This window comes from Paramisgurnus dabryanus, chromosome 19 (assembly GCF_030506205.2).
Source record: "Paramisgurnus dabryanus chromosome 19, PD_genome_1.1, whole genome shotgun sequence".
Lineage (NCBI taxonomy): Eukaryota > Metazoa > Chordata > Actinopteri > Cypriniformes > Cobitidae > Paramisgurnus > Paramisgurnus dabryanus.
Genome location: NC_133355.1, coordinates 33,085,694 through 33,112,615, shown reverse-complemented (window position 1 = coordinate 33,112,615; position 26,922 = coordinate 33,085,694). Strand labels below are relative to the sequence as shown.

Sequence of the window (26,922 nt, the reverse complement as noted above, 5' to 3'; positions counted from 1 at the left end):
AACAGTGTTGCACCTGAAGAAATGCACACAAAAACATTAAACATTTGAAGCAACAATGACATTCAGAGTCAACACTACATATTGTTCAGTTTATTGTTTAATGTCATTAGGAAAAACAGAGAATGAGGCCCTGACGGCATTTAGCAGTTGCATCTTGTTTGTGTATGGCCAGAATAATCCTTACTGTGCAGTTTAAAGCCTTTATACGCTCAAAGCGTTTCTCATTATGACACACTGATGTGCCAAAACCACTTTTACTTCTCTTTGATGATGTAAAATCCATTGCTTTACTTAAGCTTTGGCTTTTGAGACCCAGAATTCAAACTGTGGCTGTCCATCCATTCAAAAGCAGCTTGTTGCATTATATGCTGATATTATATAGTTACATATATTCTACATTCTATATTAATAAATGATGCTTGTAGCAAACAAAAGTAAAAAAAAAACTTGAAGCATTTGACCCCCCCCAACACCTGTCAGGGTCGGTGTAGCTTAAGTGGCTGGATATAAACAATCATTGTGTATACAAAAACAGATAAGAGCGATAATCTGAATATTACTTTCAGATCTGAGGAAACAACTTGAAAAGACAAAGAAATATGTACACAGTCCGGTAAGATTGATGAAATTAAGAACCATCATTATGCAAAACTCATTGATTTCAATGACAACGAGACTGGGATGAAACAAACAACATATCTTTCCATTCCCAAACTGAATTCTACCTGAGTTGGTGTATCTGTCCCATCTGGCATATTGCATATGACAATTAATTCTCCTAACACTCGGACAGACTTCCAAACAGTGTTCATTGGACCCTTTCTGTTGACTTGAAACACCTGTCCTGCAGGTTTCTCTCTAGACCTCTTATTCCAGATGCTTTCTTTCAACAGTTTCGACTGATGAAACCGTGATATACAGTATGAGAATAATGAAAAATGACAGGAATCAGCACTAGCATGTTGAGGAAGGTTACCAGTATGCACCTTACACATCATTTCCCTCTCTCGGGAAGAGTTAAGACTGTTTCGGAATGCACAATATACTGTATAGGGATAAATATTGCCATTACTACAAGCGTAATTACTGCAGATACATAAAGTGGCCTCCATACCACTAGAGACACCAGAGAGCTTATGGTCAGGCTTTACTGAGAACAAAAACAAGACTCCACCCATTGGCTAATCCTTATCCACAGCCTCCCTTTTTGATTCATCCAGCGTTTGATCGGACACTTGAGATGCGGGACTTGGAAGAGATGGCACTTCTACAGCAGGTAACATGGGAGCGTCTTGCTCTATGTCCTTTCTCTGCAAGAGTTCCTCCTGATAACAGACCGAACACATTTTAGTCAACCACAAAAGCCTGCATTTCATAAATGTGAATCATATATGAGACAGGTGTCTAACTTGCTCAGTGAAGCGGTGATTCGTAACATGATCGCTAAACTCTTGAGTCTCAACCTCTTCACTGTTTGATTGACAGCTGGGGCTGGGCACCTCGATTCCATGACTCTCCAGTATGGCAGCCTCTGAGGAGAAGATAAAGAGGAGGCAACGATAGCTCATGAAACATCTTGTCGTATGCAAGAGCCAAACCATCACTTTACATATGGATGCGACAACTGCTGGAAGGATTTAAGATTATTTGCACCTCTTACATCACAATAGTCACTTTACATAGAAACCGATAAACAAGTTGCACATTCAATATTGCATTTCACGTTCAGTTGTTTATTTAGATGCTATTTGGTTGCCGCTGGTTATTTCAATGACTGACTTGTTGCCAACCAGTTCGTTATTGTGGGGACTTTCCGCACTCCGAAACGCAACGCTAGATGAAACATTCTGTGATTGGTTGTTTGGTAGGTGGTCATAATGTTATGGCTGATCGGTGTATAATTCAGTGTGAAAATAAAAGCTGATTATCTTTCTTTTCTGTTTTCACTTTTACAGCCGTTACATCCTTTATGAAATAGTATCAATACATTTAAATGTCTTCTACATTTTTCAAGTATTGCTACAGTAAAACTAATTCATGAAGTGACACAATTAAAAAAAAGTTTGATTTATTTTGTCTGCCAAAACCTTGGCGTTTTGTACAGTACTTATATGAAGCAGACTGAGAGGAAGCAGATAAATACTTCCTTTAATACAAACATACAATGACATTATTTAAAGACTTGATAAAATATCACAACCATTCTCACATAGAAATAATACGGATCATTTTATAACTTTAATCAGTCCCTCCAGGATTTCCTGATTTATTTTTGTACTTTGAACATTGTAATTATTACTGGTATATCTGTTATTATATTGCTGTCTTAAAAAATATTCCTGTAATCATAACCATCTTTAGAATTATTATTAATTACATTATTATACATACTATTATTACTTAAATACATATATTATTATTTGTTTATAATTTTTTCTTATTATCATTCCTTTATAATAATATCAGTATCATTACTGCTCTTTTTTCTCTTGATTTCTGATTTTTGATTTGTTTAATCAATGTATGTTGTATGTTTTGCACTTCAAATAAAAAAAAAAATATATGATTTTGTCTGTGATTATTTTGCAAAAAAACAACAAATATGCAGGATCGCAAAAATAACGTAACATAGTGGAATAACGAAAAACTGGAGGGACTGTTAATACTATAGTACTTCATTATACTATTACCTAAAGACTCAGATATCACTGTAAATAAAGATTATAGACAGCTGGCTTGATTGTGTACTTCAAAACCAAATTATGTCCAATTTGCCCCATACACACTACAAATATTCAGCAATGACAACTGCATTTAAACTGTGTTGATTGACACAAAGGTAACATCGTAGCAATGTTCAGCCTTCTCGCGTGTTAAGCATTCACATGTAATTGGGCTTAACACTTTTTTGGGCTTGGCTCAAAGTTTTTTAAGATATTGAAGTGGGAAGGTCCCATGCCATGTCCTTGATCCACATTTAAATACATCATCAACAATTAGTTGTTCAGTTGGGTTCGGTTCACACTGCATTATTTTAAATGGCACAAAAGTAATCAGAAACATACGGTTTTATTAAAACAGGGCTGTCCAATACGTCGGTCGATAGCAAAGGCAATGCCGGTAGATCGCACATAAGTTAACTGCTGCTCCACGCGCGAAATTGGCATTATGGTCTTAAAATACTTGCGTGTTTTACAATTATTCTGAGTTGCTGCGCCTTTCTTCTCAAATGTGTTTTTATAAATCTTATGCCAGCTCAGTCGTCTAACTTCCGAAATTCACCAGGATGTGCATTCTCGCATCCACACGGTGTGTGTGCGCGAGCGAGCAAACGAGAGAGAGAGGGCGAGGCAGCGTAGCGCTGATTAATAATATAAATAACATAATATAAATAACATATAATAACATTATGTTGTCATTTTCTAGTTTGTTTCACTAAACCGCATCTCCGCTATTTTAAGGAATACTCGACATGTACTCAATTATTTTTTTAACTCCTCAAAAAGAATAGAGTAATGGTGACAGCCCTAAATTCAATGAAGAGGTATAGTCCTAACAAGCATTTTAAGTGTTATAAAAATAATTAACTGTGTTTGTAGCAGGTAGATCTTGTCGGCTCTATCATTTTAAAAGTAGAGCAGCACACAAAAAAGTCTAGACACCCCTGCATTAAAAGATGAAAGCCACCTCTGTGTTTGCGTCATTAGATAAAGCCGAACGATCAACAGCAGAAAATGCCTAACAAGTAAAGTTTTACCTATATTGGCACGTCTCTTCATCTCTTTCCTCCTATTGGCAAACCAGTTGTACACTTTGAGTGCAGTGACTCGTTCAAACTCTGAGAGTTTGCATCCTAAAACAACATTTACACACAAAACACGTCATTTATACTGTGAAGCAGGCCTTACATTACTTCGTGCTGACTGATTTATATCACTCACCAGGTTTTTGAATGACAGCATTACAGGCGTTGGCAATTTCCTCTCTCTTGGCCTCATCAGGATACTGATTCTCTATAAAGAAACTACAACAAAAACAAGACATTAAGAACAAGAGTCTATCTGAAATGTAACTTTCACTGCTATTTGATTAGAACAGTTGTTCCCAAACTTTTTCAGCGTGCTGCCCTCCTTGTGTACGGTGCATTCCTTTGCGGCCCTCAAAGACAAATAACTGTTCTAATACTCAACATTTGAATTTAAAAAAAACAATTATACAAAAAAGTTGTGCTTTTGGTCAGTAGCCTTATTTTTTTGGTTTAATTACACAGAATTCATGATAAATTAATGTATTTCATAAAATGTCATAAAACTGGGGGCCCCCTTGGCACCATCTCAGGGCCCCCCAGGGGGCCCCGGCCCCCAGTTTGAAAACCACTGGATTAGAATACAGCAACATTTACACTTTTAAGTAATTGCTAGATGTTTGATTACAAAATAAAAATGAGCCCAAAAGGCAGCTGTCCGTAAGACACAATACTTTATGCAGATCAGGCTCTATTGTCTGATCATATTTGACAATATTTATAAAAAATATTTGAGTAAATTTAAATGGAACTGAATTATAATGCAAATTATAGACAGGCAAAATGTATGTTCCAATTTTCTGGAATCAGTAAAGAAACATAAAAGCCCAGAACAGAAGAGATAATAAAACACACGACACTAACAATTATGATTGAAGTGGAAATAAGAAAAAATGTTCCACGTTTTATGGGTACATTGTTCCCCGCCTCTCTATAAAATATTAAAGCATCATAAATATGGGGATTATGCTGCAACAACAAATCCTCTTCATAATGTTTCAGAAATCTCATCTCACAATGGTCACATATACAGCAGATAAATACAGATTTAATGAGTCTCGCTCTCTCTATATATACAGCCACAATCTCTGTGCTCACACACACACACACACGCACGCACGCACGCACGTACGCAGACACACACCAATAATAATTTTGAGGATTCCCTCTGACTTCCCTCCTAACAACCAAGAGCAAACTCCAGACATCATTATTGTTTTTTTAACAAACACCAGGATTAATAAAGTAAAAAGATTTTTGGGTCAGAAAATGATACTGGACATCTGCAGGTGATGAAAACAAAGAAATGAAAGTAAAATATGTTGACCAGAATATTATTGTCTAAATAGTGTTGTAGATAATTACCTAATTATCTAAGTAATTTACCTTTCCATGATTGACTGACACTCTTTCCTCCAGGTAAATCGGCTCCCCCTGCGCAGTCTGAAAGGACCAACCACTGCTCTGTCTCCAGGACTACCAGTCAACCTCCAATCAGGCTCCTCTTTAACCAGCGAACGCATGGACAAAGTGGCACCTGTCATAAACATTACCCCAATATAAACATCAACCCAATGACAACCAAACATGCAGGGATGCGTTTTACTAAAGAATCGGTAGCCAACGTCATTTACGGCATAGTTTACTAAAACCATCACTCCAATGAAAATTCACAAACATGTATGATTGTAACTTGTGAGCTCTCAAGATGTAGTTCAGTGTTAAGGGGGTCGCACACCGGACGATAAGCGCAGCGCCGCACCATGAATCTAAAAACAGAACACTTTGTTTTCAATGAATGTACGCACACCGGTTGTGACTCGGGACACAGCTCAAATCGCTGTCGCGCCACAGAGTGCCACTCACATAGTTTAACATTAAATAACATCATATTGGTCCCAAATCGTTAGGGATTAACATTGGCTGCTAACGTATATTATGCATTTTGAAGTAGACGCTATCTGACTAAGCTCGCACTATTTAATGTGCACTTCCAGTGTATGATATCTCCAAGTTGTCCTAGACGCGATGCGGCGCTGCGCTTCTCGTCCGGTGTGCGACCCCCTTTACTATGACAGATCACGCTGTCAAGTAAAATAAGCAAGCAACAAGAAGCAAGTTCAATGAACATCATTCCACATACAGTATATACACAAATTAAAATAAGCATATTTGAATTTGTCAAGAGAATTAAAGCGCTGCTTTTGAAGAGCAAACATGTGCACACGTGCTTTAGTACACCGGGAGAACCATAAAGTGATGCAAGATGGAAATGCAATTAATGAAAACCAGGGCTGCCAACCCTCACACTTTCAGCGGGAGACTCGTGCAATTGACCACATTTTCACGCTCTCATGCCACACATCCATTTTCTCACACAGGGCTGAGCCCACCATTGAGATCCTCGTGGTCTGTAATAACAGTCATGAAATAATTGCCTAATATGCCAAATACTGTACAACGCCTATCTCTATCGGGTCTGCCTCAAACAGCAATCTAAAAGCGCTCTTCAAAGTAAAAATCATGCGATGGCCAATCAAATCAAATCGATCTAGGAACGGCGATGTAATGTAGTCCAATGCACTTTTAGCAATGCATTAACAGGTGTCATATCAAAAGTTTTCTCTACCGTTATCAATAAAGGCGTATCAACGGTTCATATCGATATCGTTTTATTGCCCAGCTATAGTCTGTGCACCAGCATATAATGTCAGTCACACCAGGGGTTTTCAAACGTTGTGTGTGGACCACTATTTGTAATCAAGAATGTTCGTGGACCACCTCATAATACTAATACTAATATGTCTACACAAAGTCCTGAATTTATCTGGACCTCTAAATAGGCTTACTAGCACTAAAACTATAACTGGTTATCACATCAGTACAACAGATTCTTAAAACATATTCTGAAAAAATATTTTTTTCTTAAAAAAGTTATTTTATATTTTATTTTGCCTTTACACAGATCACCTGCAGTACCCTCACGGACCACTAGTGGTCCGTAGACCACAGTTTGGAAATGGCCGGATCACACAAAGCATCAAGAAGATAGTTTGAGATGAGCAAATTCACCACAGAGTCAAACACTGGTGATCGCCGTGAGATGCATGCTGGTTAGAAAAGTGTCTGAGTTACGTCCGACTTGCTGTGATGTCACGCTGTAGTGTGCCAAAAAATTATGACGACTTGATTCTAAGAACTTCACTTCCTGTAGTAGTTTTTATGTTTTTTCAACTTCATTGATTCTCAATGAAGCAGAGGAAATAGTACCACTGCAGCGGTTGAGAAACAGGGCTCCTGCAGGAGCAGAGATTGTGAAAAGCAGGGCTCCTGCGGGAGCAGAGGAAACAGCACCGTTGCGGCAGTGGAGAAACAGGGCTCCTACAGGAGCAGGGGAAACAACACTGCTATGGCAGTGGAGAAAACAGAGGAAATTGAGGCTCCTGCGGGATCAGAGGAAATAGTACCGCTGCAGCGGTTGACAAACAGGGCTCCTGCAGGAGCAGAGTTTGTAAAAAGCAGGGCACCTGCGGGAACAGAGAAAACAGTACCGCTGCTGTGTTGGAGAGAAATTGCTCCTGCAGGAGCAGAGAAGGGTCACTGCTGCGGCAGTGGAAACAGTCTTATAGTTGTGTTGTCTCAGAGCAGGCTGGTGCTGGTGGGATCAGCTGATGAGGGTTCACTGAGCTTCTCTGATATGGGAGCAATTTGATCGAATGTTAGTCTTGACCAGCATCTGAGTGCTTGAATATGTTGTTGGGATGTGGAAGGAATGGCTGGAAAAGGGGTCTGCTGGGATGCCAGGTTGGAGTAAGACAGATTAAAGGTTTTTTTGGAACCAGAAACGTGTAGCCAGGCGATTGGAGTCATCTGTGAAGAATAGGTATGAAGCGGAATCCAATATTTGGATTCACAAACTTGAATCTACAATACTTTGATAAAGCTGGCTTGGAGGTTCTTGTGGCTTTGCAGGGGGGGATTTGGAGATGGAGGAGTTGGTTGGAGAGAGATGTAAAGATTGTAGAGCTCCGCTTTATTCATTTTCGTAGAGAAGATGATGTCGGCATTGATTAATGCTTGTTTTGAGCTAAGCACTGTCTATTTCTTTATTGCAGGGATTGCTGGATGTGCTGAAGTGTAGGACGAAGCTGGGGAAGATGGCGGATGTCTTGATGGTAGAGGTGAAGGGAGATCTTCTGCATCTTGGGGTACGAGACACTGGGCGACTGGGTCGGTGGTTGTGTTGGGTTGCTAAGTTGTGTTGGGTTGCTAAGTTGTGTAGTGGTTACCTGAGTGTGAGTGCTCTTTGCTGTGGTGGAAAGCGGCATTGATGCTTTGAACTATCGAGGAACATGGGTAAGTTGATTGCCAGCCTATATAGGTTTCCATTAATGCTGATCAGGTGGACACCTGATTGATGATTGTTGACAGCTGGTTGCAATTACAAGGTAATTAGGTTGTTTATCTGAACGTGTTCCTCCTGAACTTTGTTAATAAAACATCATAAAACATCTGGAAATAAAGCAAAACAATGGAGAACAAAATTGGAGTAAAGTAGTCATTAGATGTCATGTTTGTTGTAACATGCAATAATCTGACATGAATTATCATCTGGAACGGATTAATTAGTAGATGTTATTATGCGATGTTGTTGAAACAATGTGGTTTGAACAACCAATGTGCAACAGAGCCATGTGTTTTTGGGATAAAATCCAGACTAGTTAGTTAGTTTCTCCTACGATGCATGGTAGATTAGATTAGATTCTTTATTGTTCCCAGAGGGATAATTGTTTTAACACAGTCAGGTTGTCCAGGACAGCATACATTACAGCTAATACACTCTTATACAGCAGATGACAAATAAACCCTCTTCCCACTTATAGAACAGATAACAAATAAACCCTCTTCCCACAAACAAGAGATAACAGATAAACCCTCCTCACACATATAGTACAGAAAAGCATATGGAAAACATAGACATCTACAACCCCAAAACAGAAAAAGTTGGGACATAGTAGAAATTGTGAGTAAAAAAGGAATGGAATAATTTACAAATCTCATAAACTTATATTTTATTCACAGTAGAATATAGATAACATATCAAATGTTGAAAGTAAAATATTTTGAAATGTCATGCCAAATATTGGCTCATTTTGGATTTCATGAGAGCTACACATTCCAAAAAAAGTTGGGACAGGTAGCAATAAGAGGCCAGAAAAGTTAAATGTAGATAAAAGGAACAGCTGGAGGAGGACCAATGTTTAGGAATAGGAATGTTGTCCTATTCTTGTCTAATACAGACTTCTAGTTGCTCAACTGTCTTAGGTCTTCTTTGTCGCATCTTCCGCTTTATGATGCACCAAATCTTTTCTTTGGGTGAAAGATCTGGACTGCAGGCTGGCCATTTCAGTACTCAGATCATTCTTCTACGCAGTCTTGATGTTGTAATTGATGCAGTATGTGGTCTGGCATTGTCATGTTGGAAAATGCAAGGTCTTCCCTGAAAGAGACGACATCTGAATGGGATCATATGGATCTAGAACTTGTATAAACCTTTCAGCATTGATGGTGCCTTTCCAGATGTGTAAGCTGCCCATACCACACGCACTCATGCAACCCCAAACCATCAGAGATGCAGGCTTCTGAAATGAGCGCTAATAACAACTTGGGTTGTCATTGTCCTCTTTAGTCCCGATGAAATGGCGTCCCAGTTTTCTAAAAAGAACTTTAAATTTTGATTCGTTGGACCACAGAACAGTTTTCCACTTTACCAAAGTCCATTTTAAATGAGCGTTGCCCAGGGAAAACGCCTGTGCTTCTGGATCATGTTTAGATATGGCTTATTTTTTGACCTACAGAGTTTTAGCTGGCAACAGCGAATGACACGGTGGATTGTGTTCACTGACAATGTGTTCTGGAAGTATTCCAGAGCCCATGTTGTGATTTCCATTACAGTAGCATTCCTGTATGTGATGCAGTGCTGTCTTAGGGCCCGAAGATCACGGGCATCCAGTATGGTTTTCCAGCCTTGACCCTTACGCACAGAGATTGTTCCAGATTCTCTGAATCTTTGAATGATATTATGCGCTGTAGATAATGATAACTTCAATCTCTTTGCATTTTTTCTCTGAGAAACTCAGAAAACTATTTTTTTGCCGCAGCATTGGGGGAATTGGTGATTCTCTGCCCATCTTGACCTCTGAGAGACACTGCCACTCTGAGAGGCTCTTTTTATACCCAATCATGTTGCCAATTGACCTAATAAGTTGCAAATTGGTCTTTCAACTGTTCCTTATATGTACATTAAAATTTTCTGGCCTCTTATTGCTACCTGTCCCAACTTTTTTTGGAATGTGTAGCTCTCATGAAATGCAAAATGTGCCAATATTTGGCATGACATTTCAAAATATCTTACTTTCAACATTTGATATGTTATCTATATTCTACTGTGAATAAAATATAAGTTTATGAGATTTGTAAATTATTCCATTCCTTTTTTACTCACAATTTCTACTGTGTCCCAACTTTTTCTGTTTTGGGGTTGTAGAAAAGAATAAACATGGCATGGGCAATATACAGTGAGACCAGTGAAATCTACATTTTCATATTCAGTGCTATGATAGCTGGGACAAAACTTTTTTTGAAATGGGCCTTTTTCCAGTTCAGTACCTTATATCTGCGGCCAGATGGGAGTAAAATGAAAAATTTGGTTAAGGGGGTGGTCCGGGCTGCTAACTTTGACACCTGCCAGGCGTGTAATAGCTAGATCATTTATTTCTGACAGGCTAGGGGTGGGTAGGTTGATTATCTTGGATGCTGTGTGTGGGATTTTGAGGAGTCTGTTTTTACTGGTGACAGTAAGCAGGGTGAAGAAACAGGGGGAACAGTACATTAGAATGGGTTGGATGATGCTTTTGTAGAGTAGTAAGAGGAGATGGGGGTCCCTGTGGTCTGCTGCTTAGGAAATTGTATATCCAGTGAATGTGGAGTGGAATGGTGTCCAGGTGTTGGAGCTTCTTGATGAGCTGGTGCCGCTGGATGGTGTTGAATGCAGAGCTGAAGTCAACGAATAGGACTGCTGCAAAGTTGTTAGGTGTCTGGAGATGGTGGAGGATGGAGTGGAGGAGGCATGCCACTGCATGTTCCGTCCCCCGTTTTGGCCTGTATGCAAACTGGTGGGGGTCCAGTTGTGATCCGACGGTTTGCAGAATAAGGTGAAGCATGATCTTTTCCATGCACGTCAATATTATGGGCGTGAGTGGAACTGGATGGAATTGGTTGGGCTCTGACGGGCGGGGTTTTTTGGGTATTGTTACAATGGTTGAGGTCTTCCAGAGGGTGGGTACAGTAGCTGTTCTGTATGATTCCCAGAAGATGGAGTGAAAAACTGGGGAGAGCTCCATGGCACAGAGCTTTAGCACCCTTGCTGGGATGCCATCCGGCCCTGGTGCCTTACCAATTTTGCACCTGGCCAGCTGCTGCTGTACATCCTCCTGAGTGAAGGGATGGTGCTGGGGTTCTTCCAGGAGCTTGAGTAGCTCCTCACAGTTGGTGGTATAGTCCTGGGTGTCAAACCAGTTGAAAAAGCTGTTTAGGGAGTTGGCAAAGTTCAGTGGATCTGTCGTAAAATTGTGTTGTGTTGTTTGTTGACCAGTTAGTATTTTTACTTTCTGAAATGCTTGTTTTGTGTTCATTTTACTAAATGAGTAATCAAGGGTTTGGAGTTTGGATTCTTTGTGACCTTTTTCACGGGGATGGTGCTGTGAATGCAGAAGTTGATGTAGTCTGTGATTAGTGACACCTTTTTATCCCGACTGCCCTGGAAAATGTCCCAGTCCGTGCAGGCAAAGGAGCCCTGTAGTTATGTCATGGCATCATCAGACCATTGAGTGGCGGTGTACGTTTTTGGCTTGATTTGTTTCAGTTCCGGTTTATATTGCGGAAGGAGAAAAATGACGTTGTGGTCTGACAAACCAAGTGGCGAGTGAGACCGGGCTCCGAAGGCGTTGGCTATATTACCGTAGCACAAGTCAAAGATGTTATCCTTTCTTGTGGGGACATCCACGTACTGATGAAAAGAGGGCAGGACATTGCTGAGTCTACAGCTGTTAAAATTACCCAGAATAAACGCAGGAGCCTCGGGATATTCAGCTAGCATGGCATTGGTGTTTTCAGCTACTAGCCCCACTGCTGCGTTAACGTTAGCACTGGGTGGAACGTAAAAACAGCTAACGATCACCGTGGGAAATTCCCTGGGTAAATGAAAGGGACGTAGGGTCACCATTAGCATCTCCACGTCTGGTGTGCATATCCTTTTGTGGATTTTGATGTTATCACACAATCTGTTGTTGACGTAGATGCAGATCCCACCACCTCTCTCTTTGCCTGACTGACGGGTCCTGTCAGCTCTTACGATGGAAAAGTTATCGAGGCTGACCTCGAACTCCGGAACTTCATCGTCAAGCCAGGTTTCTGTGAGGGCGATGATGCAGGCGTCCTTGTAGGCTCTCTCCACCAGGCATTTGGCGTGCAGCAACTCCGTCTTGTTCCTTAGAGAGCGGACATTCACCAGGATGATGGAGGGGAGATGGGGCCTGAATGGACGCCTCCGGAGTCTTGTTCGAACACCTCCCCGTCTGGCTCTACGTCTCCGTTGGATCTCTGGTGGAAGTGCAACTGGTGGTCTTTGGTTGCTGTGCGTGGAGGCCCGGAGATGTAGGAGATCCGCCCGGCTGTAGGTGAGTGATCCTGTGTCACTGACTAGTAGCGCCAGCGTAGGGCTGTTGTTGTTTATCCATAAAATAATGAATGTGATGGCAAGTATTTTGTGTAGATCTGGCACTGAAGACATTAGACAGACAATAGACAGACAGGACACGGTTGACACGTGGACTAAACTTCACAGTACGTAGATTAGATACTATACAAACAAACCGACGAGAGACAGATGTGACGCCGCCATTGAACACCGACTGACTGTGTGCCGATAGGGAATCTGATTTGATTGGCCCACCGGTAGTAAAGCAGGAGTTTCATCGTTGTGCAGGAAACGTTCCTTAAGCCCTATTCAGACTGGAGTAGTTTTCCGGGGGTAGGTGGTGTAATGTAATGTTACCACAAGAGGTCTGTAATATTGATGGTCAATTTGCACGAGATCTCTTCATCATGTGTACATTACCTTGCTTCTTGATATCACATGTGCAAACAACATGACAAAGACGAGGAAAACGCAAAAAGCACTTTTTAATTTCAGTTTGGGGAGAACGTCAGTTTCAGAAACAGCTTTTATATTTGAAAGAAAGCCACAAAATAATAGGAAATGGCGAAATTATGTGTATATTTACAGCTGGTCTATTCGCACTGGAGTAGTATTACCTGAGGTAATTTCTCCGGACCTTTTTACAGAAGGTAAAAGTCGCTGGTATCTTTACTGATATTGTCCGTAATGAATACTGACATGGACCATTCGGACAGGACTAAAATCACTGAGAAGATCTGTTAATAATAGCTTTACCTTACCTCCCTATGTAAAACTAATCCCGTCCGAATAGTACTTTAGATTGACAAGTATGCTAAAAACAAATGACGTTTAAAAAGGCAAGTTAAGGTCCTAAGACCTTCAGAGAACAAACAGTAATTTTTTAAAGCATCTGATCTTTAAATGAACGTGTGTTGGCAGTCACCTCACAGCTCAGTGTCAGTGTATAAGAGTGAATGTGTGTTACCTGACTGAGACTGTTGAGCAGAATACCAAGGAAGAAGATGCATCAGAAGTTCTCTCTGTCTATGCCAGGCTGTGTCAGTCCTGCTCCTGGAGACCTGAGCATGCTGGTTTTCACTCCATCTGATTCCTTTAACCCATTTGGGCAATCAGAAAACGGTGTGTTAACTAGGATCGTCCTTTTGAGAGGCCGAAAGTGTGTCATTTACAAATATTAAAGCACTGCTTAATGAAAATCATTTGAAGAAAAACTAGCAGTGGTGTTAACAGGCATTCAAAGTGACAGTTCGAAAAAGCAACATGCTTGGGGGGTTTGTTAGTAGGGTCGGGTATTAATCGCACCTCAGTGCAGAGAGGACATGAAAACCAGCATTTGACAAACCCAGGGTCAGGACTGAGAGCTGCAAAGGAGGAACTAACCTGGGAGATGAAGAACAGATGAAGAGTGGTTCTGGAGGGCTTCATCACAACTAACTATTGTCTTGTAGAGTTTAACTCAAATGATAATTTAACAATCCTGAAACCCCCTAATTCAAGGGGTGCGTCTCAATCAGCTTCTAGTTCAGTTGTAAAGACACTGATCATTGTGTGTCGGCCTTAACAAATTCCAATGCAACATAGAAGCCAACAGTGTATCCGAAGTGTTAAAATTGCACCAACCAGCCCAATAAAAATCAAGAACAGAAAAACCTTTATTTTAAAAGTGCAATACTTAACTTTTTTGATTAGAAATAAACAAACATCAATTATTGAACAAGCACATCAGAAAGTAAATCAGTGTTCAAAACCTTGCCATGATTCACAACACTAATGTAATCTTCTAGTACCCATTTGTGCACCCATGGGCGTGCTTGGCTTTAAAATGAGGTGTGTTCAGGTGCATTGCTATTTTGAGGCAACTAAAATAGACTACAACAATGACCAACTAAAACCTGGTCTAAAGTCAGTGGCGCAATATTGTTTTTGTTATTTAAAGAGCGTGTTATTATAATGACCCAACTGCTGGGTTATTTTAACCCAACTGCTGGGTTGTTTCAACAAGGTTGATTGAGGTATTTTGCAGTTTTTTTTAGCCCAAAAATAATGTCAAATAAGTAAGGAATAATTAACAACGGGCCTATGATTTTTCAAAAATAATGCGCACCCAAGGAGGTAATGTTATTATACTGCGGGTGTGCATTATTTTCAAATAATTCAAGGGACCGGAGTCAACTATTCCGCTTATACTACAGTGACCACAAACATTGCCCTGGTGTTTATTTTAAGACATTTAACAGGTTAAGTGTGCGGTTTACAGAAAAATAATCAACACCCATGGAACATTTCTCAACCACTTATTACACGGCTCTCTGGAATGCTTGATTCTGATTGGTCAGTTGAGACATTTGCAGGTTCGTTCTTTTCAAATAATAACCGCTCCAAAATAATAACGCATAGCCGGACTACTTTCACGAGTAAAATCGCTCCGCGCCAATAAAGATCAATAAAGATTACTGTCTGTTTGGCGCCATCTTGTGACAAACACTCGACAACCACGACAAGACACAGAGAGCTTACTGAGACTGAACTTGACAAAATAGAGCATGACAGCTACGAAGCCAACACACAAAAAAATACAGAATGGGCATTAAAACTTCTCAAAGACTGGCTAAAAGAGAAAAAATGGAGACAGACAAGTATGAAGCAGAGGATCTTAATAAGGTATTACGATCATTTTATGCATCTGTGCAAAGTTTCGCGGAAGGATAAAAATGTTAATTTAAAACAAATATGCCAATAAAATGTTTCAAATTCATATTCATGTCCAGTTTTTTTTCTTATGTGGCAAGTAGCCGTGTAATAAGCGGGATAATGTAGAGGCAGCCGGTAGTTATTGGGAAATAAGCCCCTTCAGTGTGATACAAGACCCTCCGCTTCGCGTCGGGTCCTGATCACACTGTCGGGGCTTATTTCCCAATAACTACCGGCTGCCTCTACATTATCCCTTACTCGAAATAAAGCATTCAACAGACCCGTGGTATAAATAAAAGAAATAATATCAATCATGCCTGTTGTTGATAAATACCAGGTGTGATATTGCTTGAAAAATGTGTCATTTCAACATACAGTGAGCCAGTGTCCTTACAAGTGCCCAAAACTTTGTGTACAAGACATACTGATTTACAAGTTAGAGAGCTGACTAAGACATAGAGAGATGAGTTTCAGACAGTGAGCCTTCAGGAAGAGGATTGCATTACACCATTAGCTTCTTCAAGAATCCACACATTCACTGTAAGAATGAATGCCAGATCATGCCAGCATTGGCGTTGTTAGAGCCTAAAAGCTTCAAAAGCATATTTATGACACCAACAGCCAACACCTGACAGTTCTGCCAAGAATAGCATTAACCTAAGAGCGTAGTTGATGGAAATGACACCAATTGATTGACTTTGAATTTAGTGCATCTACGTGACAAGTTCTTCCACTACACTTTTACTAAATAACAAACAACATGATTTCGTATTCATATTAAGCCCTCAAGGACCATAAGAACTGGTGTAGGGGAGATTCTTGGCAAAAAAAGACAAAATTTAAGCCTTTTGGTAAAAGTTCAGCAGGACAGACTCACCTGGGCTGTTACGCTCCAGCAGGTACCAGCGATAAAACGCCCTGCGTTTGGAGTCGCTCATCTCCAGACCTTGCTGTAAAAGCCACTGAGAGATGTAGCTCTGACTGATACCTGCAAAATATGATATAGCTATAGCAAAATATGAATAACAAAAACAATAGAAGCACAGTAAAAAAATAATATTAGATTTAATAGATTTCATGTAGTACTAAAATCAAAAGTGAACTGATTTACACATTGTGGTCTTATCGTGCAAAATACAACTAATCTAGTTTATTGTGTTTAACTTGATTACCAAGCCTTTTTTGAGGCTTTCACACAAGGCGCGGCAGTCGCGAGTGTTTACCGTAGTTCATTTTTAATAAGAGACATGCGGAAAGCATGTGCTTCACAGGCAGCACAGATGCCTTTACAGGCAGTTATTTGTGGCAGGTGCAGCTAAAAATAAAGTATTTTTATGTTTATGTGAGAGGCAGTGGGCTTTAACCAATCACTGAACAGATTATTAACAACCAATCACAGAACATTTTACTGAATTCCCAGAGCTATAGACCATTTTGGAGTAGACGTCACAGTTACGTCACTGCAAGCTGCCCGTGCAATGTGGTTGCAGAAAAACAGTGGAAATGAATTAGACACGAGTGAAATAAGCAAGATAACTCGAAAATGTCCTGTTGTGCTGTTAAGTGTCATAATAGAAATGACAAAAAAGGTGACTTTCATTTTTTTTTAGAATACCATTGTCGAAGACACCATTTAAAGATAAACGTAGGTGTTTATGTTTGCAATAAGCCCTTAAACGAACAGACTGGAGCGATTACATTTATAATTTATTCAGAATAAATGTTTTTTATACTGAAAAAGCAATAATATCACATTTTTTTAAAAATATTTCATACATTTGTTTTCTATAATTATTTCTTTTTATTTCCTTATATCTTAGCTGATGTCTTCTTCCTGTTTGTTCCAAAATTATTATGTTTATATACTTAATAAATATATAATTATAGCCCACACACACACACATGATGTAAAGTGTTATTTATATATAAACAGGCCTTTTTAATGTATGTGTAAACATAATACTTTTATAATAGTTTTAGAACAAACATGTAAGCTATAAATAAAAGGAAGAAATAATAGAAAACAGGAAAATGATGAAATATTTAATAAACGTTATTATATATAATACATGATAGTATTGCTTTTATTTGTACTTTACCAATAAAGAACAATACATATACATTACAAACATGCATATCAGTAGCCAAGCCATTTAAATTTTTTATTTATCTAAAAAATAAACGTAACGTGATTAAAACGCTATAAGAAACATTGCACTAAAGGGAAATATAGTGGAATCAGACTTCGACAGAACACCAGATCCATAATAATCACGGTTTAATGCTAAAACACTTCTCACCGCTACTGTGGAGATATCACTTTCTGCAACCAGTTTGGCTCCACCCACAAAAAAACTCATCTCTGTTTGCAACACATCACAAATCTTATACAAAGATAACTAAAAAAACAAGAACATGCATCACACGGGGTGCATGGAGTGCTCATGTGAGTCGTAGTTTCCCAGTGTCATATGGTTTGTCATTTTAAGTGACTTACAAAAACTACCCACATTTTGTTAATGTCAAGCCCTAGGACTTAAGCCCTGTCTGTAAAACCGGGAGGGGGGGGGGTAATGTAATGTTTTATCAGTCAATCACGTTTGTGCTCAGCCATTATTATGGTAATGGGCGTTTCGTTTTCAACATGCGCTGATGTGGAAAGACCAATCAGAGCAGAGAAGGTTCACGGACCGGAGTGGTTTAGATATCTAATTTTAAAATCTTTGAACCATTGGATCATAATAAATGTATATTTGCCATTATTTTACATTTAAGCAATTTCACTGCGTGAGACACTCTTTATTTATAACCCCTCCAGTATGGAATGCTTACTTTTTATTTTTATTTTATATGCATGAGTGACGTGTTCAGGTCATGAGCATTAGGTTGGCAACACAAAGACCATAGGTTCAATCCTTTAGCACAAATATTGAAATAAGAAATGCTTGAATTCACTAAGTCACTATGGGTAAAAGCGTTGGCCAAATGCACAAATGTAAATGAGTAAAGATGCCCAGAGTACCTGTGACTTGTCCCACAATCGCCTGCGAGATCCGCCTGTTATTGAGGAAAGCTTTAATCTCTTCTTTCACAAGGTTACTGTCCCTCCTACAGACAACACAAGACAGGTATTACAGGGACTTTAGGCAAAACATAACACAGATAAAATCACTGTGAGCAAAACCACTTAAAAATCTAATAGTGCAAAAGATTCACTGCAAATTAATTTTGTGCTACACTTGAAATAGATTTTGTGGAATTCTTCATATACAAACAAACCATTTGCATGAAATGCTTTACACTGCCAAGATGCTTTACACTGCCAATATGCTTTACACTGCCATCACCTCAAACACAATACGTCGTCGCAACGTAAAAACTTCAAATTTTTGCAAAAGCTTTTTCCTTTTACCAATCACAAAATGAACTAAATGCTAAAATCCATTTAACCCAAATGTCCACCTGACCTGATTCAGCAAGAAAATTACACGGTTGCTCAGGGACATTCACTGTCATTATCCTCTGTTATATTAATCTCTCTCTGAGGACAGAAGCCTCATAATACCAGCACTAATAAAAGATACCTCATGTATTCCTCCACCTTCTCTTCTAGATCCCAGTCCTCTTCCGCCAACTCGTAACTGAACGACCTTTGAACTCCGCTGGGTGGGTACAGGGGCGGGGGTGAGGCTTCATAACTGTTGCTAGGCGATAAGGCAGAATCCATAACCGGGGTCTGAGTGGTTGCTGAGGTAAGAGAGGATGAGGAAGAGGATGAGGAAGAGGGGGCAGCAGGGGCTGCAGAGGTAGGGGCATCAGATGGTGCTGTGTGGTTGTTAAAGTACTGAGTGCGATGGTCTGGGTCAAGCCTCTCCAGAGACTCGAGGGCTTGTATGATCTGAGGTTTGGTCATTCCTGACAGCCTTAATCGCTGGAGCAGGTCAATTTGTTCAATGGTATAGCGCGGCTCCACGTCACAACACTCCATCCTGTCATCTGGGGGACAACACGGGCCAGTTAAAGATTTCAGAGAGGACATTACTAAAGCTTAAAACTAAAAACATGTTAAATGAAGAAGTGTGTTTTGTTGGTAATTCTAAATTTTACCATAACACTTCCTTCACATCTCCCATTAGTCAAACAAACCCCACTTTTATCATACACCACTTGTTGGGCCTATGTTGCTATGTTAGGCTGGTGAGAAACATCATGAAAGGCTCAAATTATTTACACTTTTAAAGGACTCAACAGACGAAAGACTTATAATTGTTGTATTTTAAGCAAGTTGGATAAAACAAAGTTTTAATATTGAGTATAGACCATTTTAACACATCTTTGCATAATTAGTGTTTGCAAGGCAAGAAGATTTTTGCTCATTAATTTATGTAAATAATTCGTAGAGACGTTTTATAGATAGTCTTGTGTGGGTTATCTAGCACTGAGACAGATAGCCCACCCAAGATCCACTTAACTGCCTTTATATGCACAGCTTTGTATGATGCACTAATCTAGGGTAAGTGTAACTTTTAAGCCCACTTTCAACTTTTCAATCATATTCTATGCTGCTCATTATTTTAAAGTGCCCATATTATGAAAAACTCAACATTTTCTGGGTTTTGTGGTGTTCTTTTGTGTCTCTGGTGCTTCCACACGCATACAAACTTGGAAAAAAATCAATCCATGCTGTTTTGAGTGAGATACAGGTTTCTGAATGTACTCTGACTTGAGTCTCAGATTGCACAGTTTCACAATCAGCTCCGATGTTACGAAACTAGCCTTGTCGTCACATTCCGTTTGAATTTCCCGCCCACCACCCCACTACCCAGGTCTCCATCCACCAGGTAACTAGAGAGCAGTCACTTCGCTGATATCCTCCATACTGTTTTCATCGTTGATATCCTACATATTGTAATCATGTCTCACGGAAATAACAGCGCTATTTGGATATCATGTATTATACTTTTTAAAACCAAGTTATAACGGGTGTTTATCGGAACCTAAAGTGTAATCTCATATACAGTGTTACGATATTCTATTACAAGACGTTCATGTGAAATCTAATGTAAACAACAGAATTTATATCTATACTTCACGGATTATACGCATTTGTGGACAAAAATGGTCATTTGATGTATTTTATTGAACGGTTTTCATGGTTTATTCACACATCTGAAACAGACTGGATTCGATTTGTGGTCGCGATTCACGATATCAACACAAAGGTAAGAAGTCACATTTATATTCTGCATGTTGTCATCTGGACTTCTGTCACAAAATACTACATTTATGATGCTAGAGCATCTGTATCTCAAAACAGAGACCATACACTGATGCTAAACCCGTAAGTTATACCTTTTAAACGATGAATAGTAATGTTAATATATAATTAATGTTTGTAGGCAGTAGGCTATATAGATATTGTTAGCAGCGTAAACTGACATCATCCCACCCATGAATTGGTGTATGTTTTGGGGTGAACTTGTGTGTGTGTTTTAGCAGTCATTTGCCATTGAGAACGACGAGGTGGCTAACCACTGTGCTAGTTAGTTTGCAGGGTGGTTTCTCTTGCAAAGCCAGTGACCAGCTACCATACCTTTCGAAAGTTAAAAGAAATACTTAAAGCTCACGTAACACACGCTGTTTCTGCATTTCTGATATTAATCTGGAGTACCTATGGAGTAGTATGACATCCTTTATATCTCTGAAGAGTCTTTAGTTTAATCAGATTTATAAAAGAAAGATTAGCTTTACCGAATCTTTCCGATAACGTACGAAAAAATGAAGAAGGAGGAGTTATAACACGGGAGGAGCGAGTACGAGTCATGCAACACTATACAACACTGTTTTAACTTATGATTCACTACATGTTCGTGTCATTTATATAATATACATGCGCCTATTTCCAACATAATACAGAAGTCTTACTTACCGCGTGTAACTCGTCATGAAAATCCACCGCATCAAACACATACACGCAAAACTCCGCTGCTAATCCGGATAATAAACTATATCCATTGTTTCCATAAGGCTGGATGTCTTCTCCTTACATCCAAAAACACACTTCTTGTTGTGCCATTGTTGACTTTTGAAATTAAACAAAGCTGAGTGGCGTGATAAGCTGTTAGCAAGCTCTAGCGTCTCCCGCTGACTGACGGCTGGGCGGGGTTTTCCAGGGGAAGTTTTCCGGCGGAAGCCCATATAAAGAAGTGATACGTATCGAAAACCCCTGAAACGTCAGTTAGAACCGTAATCGAAAAAAATTAGCCGAAACTTGTACGAACCCTGGCGAAGTGCATTCGGCACAGAAATACTCTGAAACACGCCCAACTGCATTTTTGACACTTTGCCTACATTTAGCATGAGGAAACAACTCTATAACTGTGTTAATAAGTCAGAATGCTTGAAATACCATTAAACCCCCCCTTTAACTGCTTTATTTTACAATTCTACATGAACTAACTAAGTAATAGTGTTTTCCCAAAGTAAAAGTGTTTTGCCAAACTAACCAAGAACAGGCCTTACCGACCCGGCTTTTCCAACAAGCCTAACATACCCTCGAGTCTCTTATCACTTTCTCAAGATACGGCGGACATCCTGCTAGCTTCTAGCAATTAGCATGTGGTCCACAAGCAGTATACATCCCCTGCCTGGTCTAAATTTCCATAATTTGCAAAAATAATGAGTGTGTAAATGTTTTATAACGGGAATATGTTAGCATTGTCCTGGGCAAAACGAGTGTATTGTTGAGACTGACACATCACATCACAATTTTCTCTGGAATCATTGTGTGTCATGAGTTTCTTCTCCTGGAGTGTACTTATTAGTACTTATTAGTGATACTTTTTTGTTTGATTTGTCTGTTGGCAATACATAAACCGTTAATAATCATATATAAAAATAATAATACAGTCTGTACTGCTCGTGATACCATTGCACATGCGCACATGACATAAGTAGTGGGGCGTGGCCAAAGGAGCAGCAGCTCATAAATATGTATGACCAGCTCAAAACGGTACAATCTGAAATGCACAAACAGCTTTTGAAACATGTTTTATGGAACTCATACACCTATTTAACTTGTGGAAAAGCAGTCATAAGATGGACACTCTAAGCAATTTAGTAATTTATTAGTTCACTGACATTTTTTATTGCATTTACAATTTACATTATTTCATTAATGTAATATGCATTGATATTATGTCAAATAATAAGAGATAAATTTAATTTTGTGTGTATGAACAAATAGTTCAACTTCTTTATTATGTTATATCATTTTTCTTTAAATGTAAAGATGAGTTCAAAACAATCCCAGTGTCAAACCATATGTGAATCAAACCCAGTGTGAAACACAATGGCCCTCATTTATCAAAAGTGCGTACACCAAATTTCCAGCGTACACCTTGCGTACACCCAAAACCACGGTGACTTTGAGATTTATCAATATGGACGTTGGCGTACGGCACGCTCAAATCCTACGCCAGCTCAGGAGGTGGTGTACGCACATTTTGAGTTAGTGCAGAAATGCGCAAAAACTTCCAAACACCACAAAACGTACTGACAAACTAAAATATATGATATATTATGACCCACTGTAAAAAACATAGTAATTATAAACTTCAGTGTTTATTTTTATGCAACAATGTTCAATGTTTAATTTGAGAGACTTTACCAAAGCATTTGATTTGTATGCATATGTATTCCTTCAGTTGAGAGCCTGTGCGCTTTACCTGATGTTTCAGAGCGAGCATGTGAACGGAGCTTAGTGGGAGCGGAGCGTTGAACGGTGCGGTAATATTACCATCAAAGCGCCTTTCCGAAAATTCCGCTCCCTCAGCACCGCTCGTTGAACCCAGAACGCCCTTTGATAATTTGCTAGTTCGAGAATCTGTAAAAACGTCTAGCAATAAGTTATGGAATTCAAGCCTTATACATAAATGTAAAGTAAAAATCAAAGTTAAGATTGAGCAGGAAGAAAAAATTGAAAGGGACTGCGGAGAGACTGTAAAGAGTTAGCAAATATTATTCCTGGAATCTGAAGCGGCACATTGCAAGAAAGCACAAGGATGTGCTACGAAAACATGGTAATGCATCAAAAGGTAAGCTAGTTACTTACCATTCGATGATAAATAAATACAGATGAGGTAAGGTAAAATGCTTGTGTTGAATGGAGCCGTAAATCCGATCATGATGACATGCGGACAAAATTATGCCCACGAATAATTTTTTATGCTATGGACACTTCTTTTTCTTATTTAGTCTAAAGTATGGCCATAAATTTAGAATTTGTTCCCAATATTCAACAGTTTGTTCCTTGGAATTAATTATTATAATATTTAGAATATTTCGTAATTACTATTACAATTATTATTACTTCAAATTATGAATTAGCTTAGCTAAAACATGTGGATGTCGTGGAAACAAATTGTTAATTTGAATTATATCCGGAGCTCCGTATCAAACTGGATCTAAGATACAGCTAACAAACAACTGTATGTAAATACAGAACAACACACTACAAAAGTTACTACATCATTTTAAAATATTATATAAAAAAAATTAACTGAACCATTAAGCAGACATAGAATTTAGATGTAGGCAACAGTAAATAATAATAATGATAAATAATTATTCTTCTAAATATCAATTAATAATAAAAATAATAATAAGAATATTACAAATTGTCATCCAATTATTAATGTGTCTTTAATCCCACTCTTTAAACTGCCAAATAAAACAATTTTGTTTCTTTTCACTTCCCCGGATTCTCTTCTTTGCCGTCTTTCGTGTGTCAATGTCGTAAAATGAGGGCGTGGGGGAGGCGGAGACTTGAATTTATATGGGCTTGTTATTCTAATGACGCTCGTTTTCGGCCGCGGCATTTATGAAGGGCAGATATTGCGTACACCTGAATATCAACGGTACGCACAGTTTCATAAATCAGGCGGTGAGAGGAGTGTAAGCATAATCTTACGCCAACATATACGCCCGTTTCTACGCAAGAATGATAAATGAGGGCCAATGTTTTGTGATTCTTGTTACATTCATTTACAAATAAATACATCATAAATTGTTTTGTAGATTTGCAGATTTTCATACATTAACTTGGTTTTATAAAAATAAATTAAGAAAATATTATAAGGAAAATAAAATAAAGATATTTAATGAATAAAGTAAAAAGTATGGAGTGGTCTTAAGTGGTACTTTGGCACCCTTTAAGCCCACATCTCTCTCTCTCTCTCTCTCTCTCTCTCTCTCTCTCTCTCTCTCTCTACAGTTCACAACTTTTCTAACTGTCACTTTATTTCTAACTTGCACTATTTTAGATGCATGGTAAATTGTCACTCCCTTATGGAAATGCAAATCAAATAGTACATATCAAAATAGTTATTTCATCTTTGTTTGTATATTAAATTTGTGTTCGTACCTGAGATTTGAGGTGACACTCGGCCCGTTGGGAGCGGTTCAGCGCGTGGAGCCACAGCAGGAAGGCACCACTGTCGCATGGTCACCCGCAGGGGACAAGGGAGCTGTCAAAACATCACAATAACCCCTAACAGACAGCCAGGATGCAAGAGTTTTGTCATGTTAAACCAACCATGCCATAATATCAATCCAAACGGTCCGCTTTAATAACGAACTTCATAAACAGCTACATCAGATCTGTAATCTCGACTTTATTTACTATCATTCTCGCGCTTAGCTCGCGCTAACTGGCTAGCCCCAGCGGGTGCGCTCCAGTTTTTAGGCGTGTTTGACTTCATGCGGAATTAGGACATCAGAGTACCGCGAGAGTGACACGAAACCCAACTTTCGAATTGCTCTCGCGGTAACGTGATGTCATACACCACTCGGCCTGCGCAACGCCGCACCAAGTCGAACACACCTTTTGTTTTAACACTTGCAGCTGAACCCAGTGACTTCGGGACGGTTGTTACTCTTCACAAACGACACGTAAGGTCATATAATGCTACTTTATTTTTTAATGACTCACTTGTCCTTATATGACTTGTTATGATCCGTTGTTAGCAGCACAGCTTTGATACACGTAGCGCTACGGTAAATGTGTTGCTGCTAGCAATGAAAGCTATGCGATGCACAGTTATCCGCCTTACCTCCCCGTGCTACGGTCAAACTGCAACCCGGGCGGAAGATGGTGCAGCTGGAGACACCCTGGGTTTAATCCCGGCCCCTCCGTGCTGTCTTGCGCTTCAAGTCGGCAGCTAATGAAGGTGATCCGAGGAGGGTCACATTGTCCCGGGATGCCGCAGCATAATATTACTGGATATATGGAAGTCAACATTGACCTCTCACCCGCAGCGACAATCCCATGTGGATGCAGGAAGTCATCGAAAAAAGCAAGAGGAGGCTTCTATGTTTACTACGTTTATTATTGTCCCGCAAAATAGTATACATATGTCAATAATCGTGTTTTAGAAAATATCAACTTTATGATAAGTTATGATAAGAGAACTTTATTTGTAAACATTTCTGGATTTGCGCAGGACTACTTTTCAGGACAGATTATTATATTTTTCATTTCGTTTACCTTGAACCGATATAAATGTGGAAATTATGTCTAGGCTTCGACAAAAGAAAATGTTGTTATCATAAATAAACATCAGAATGAGTGACAAATTGCCAGTTTAAAATATTAGTTATGAAGAATTTATTGATGGCATATAAATAAAAACGCTTTAGGATGAAAAACATTACATTCATGCATTTGGCAGACAAATTAATCTGATTTATAGATTATCTGATATATTTTATAGATTGTTTTCAAGCTATAATTTTTTTCAGTAATAGTATGTGTATGCTAGGATTATGTGAATATAAATATTTTGTATAGCTTGTAAAACTGAATATATTATATTATGAAGGCAAGTTTTGAACCAAAATGTTGGTGATTTTTTTATCTGTGCATGTTGCAAATAACATTCAAGTTTTCAATTGTTTATGTGCTACCATTCAGCAGTATTACAGGTTATAAAGGACAGATGTCATTAAAAACACTGAATTATTATGATGTTACAATATGACATCAATCCTACAGGGTTCCCACAGGTCATGGATTTTCTGGAATATCATGGAATTATAAAAGGTCTTTTCAAGACATTGAAAGTCAGAGACATTTATATATATATATATATATATATATATAATGTATGTATGCACAAGACATATGCCCAAAAAACAATGTCTAAATGATGTCTTGTGCTCGGTGGTATGTATGTATGTTGTACATATGTTCAATGTATACATCTGGTATATATCATTATGTTGCACAATAAAATACAGTTTTTTGGAGCTTTTAGAGACCAGATGATAATACTCTAACATTTGCCCTTTATTACTTAGTCGTTATTGCCTTTTTTGACAAATATCTAAAAAAATCTAAACCCTGTCTGGGAAACCACCCCCAAATGTAAAAATGCATGTTAATGGGTTTCAGTGCACCAACAGGTAAAAGCGGTTTAATATTACCAAAAGGTGCAGTTAATAACAGTAACTCCCATTAAAATTCAAACACAACTCAATAACCCTTAATCAAAGCTATCATTTACACAGTGATAACTTAAACAACACAGTCAGAAGATTTAGTTGGTCTGCCTGTTATCTTGACTTTTACAGTAAGTTCTCATATCATTCTTATTTCAGGCAAATA

General features: G+C 38.9%; 1 protein-coding gene across 6 annotated transcripts; it reads right to left on the bottom strand.

Annotated features, from left to right (window-relative positions):
- Positions 1–79: 79 nt before the first annotated feature.
- Positions 80–26,335, bottom strand: LOC135779939 (homeobox-containing protein 1). Of its 6 annotated transcripts, none has more exons than XM_065290868.2 (11): positions 25,370–26,335; positions 24,682–24,784; positions 18,842–19,253; positions 18,280–18,365; positions 16,135–16,263; positions 13,531–13,656; positions 5,192–5,342; positions 3,942–4,024; positions 3,758–3,853; positions 1,414–1,531; positions 80–1,325 (listed from the first exon to the last, which is right to left on the bottom strand). In XM_065290868.2, the coding sequence occupies exons 2-11, from the start codon at positions 24,758–24,760 to the stop codon at positions 1,298–1,300; spliced, it is 1,308 nt and encodes a 435-aa protein (XP_065146940.1). In that variant the 5' UTR covers positions 24,761–24,784; positions 25,370–26,335; the 3' UTR covers positions 80–1,297. The 6 variants fall into 6 exon arrangements, with proteins under 6 accessions (XP_065146940.1, XP_065146938.1, XP_065146937.1 ...); XM_065290866.2 differs by having other exon boundaries at positions 1,410–1,531; positions 24,682–24,807; positions 25,370–26,333; XM_065290865.2 differs by having other exon boundaries at positions 1,410–1,531; positions 25,370–26,332.
- Between the last annotated feature and the right edge of the window lie 587 nt (positions 26,336–26,922).

Coding starts and splice junctions, on each gene's coding strand:
- LOC135779939 (XM_065290866.2), bottom strand. CDS start 24,760: ATGCGACAGTGGTGCCTTCCTGCTGTGGCTCCACGCGCTGAACCGCTC. Junction 1,532..3,757: donor GAAGAGACGTGCCAATATAG/GTAAAACTTTAC, acceptor TCTTCTCCTCAG/AGGCTGCCATACTGGAGAGT. Junction 1,326..1,409: donor ATCACCGCTTCACTGAGCAA/GTTAGACACCTG, acceptor GTCTGTTATCAG/GAGGAACTCTTGCAGAGAAA.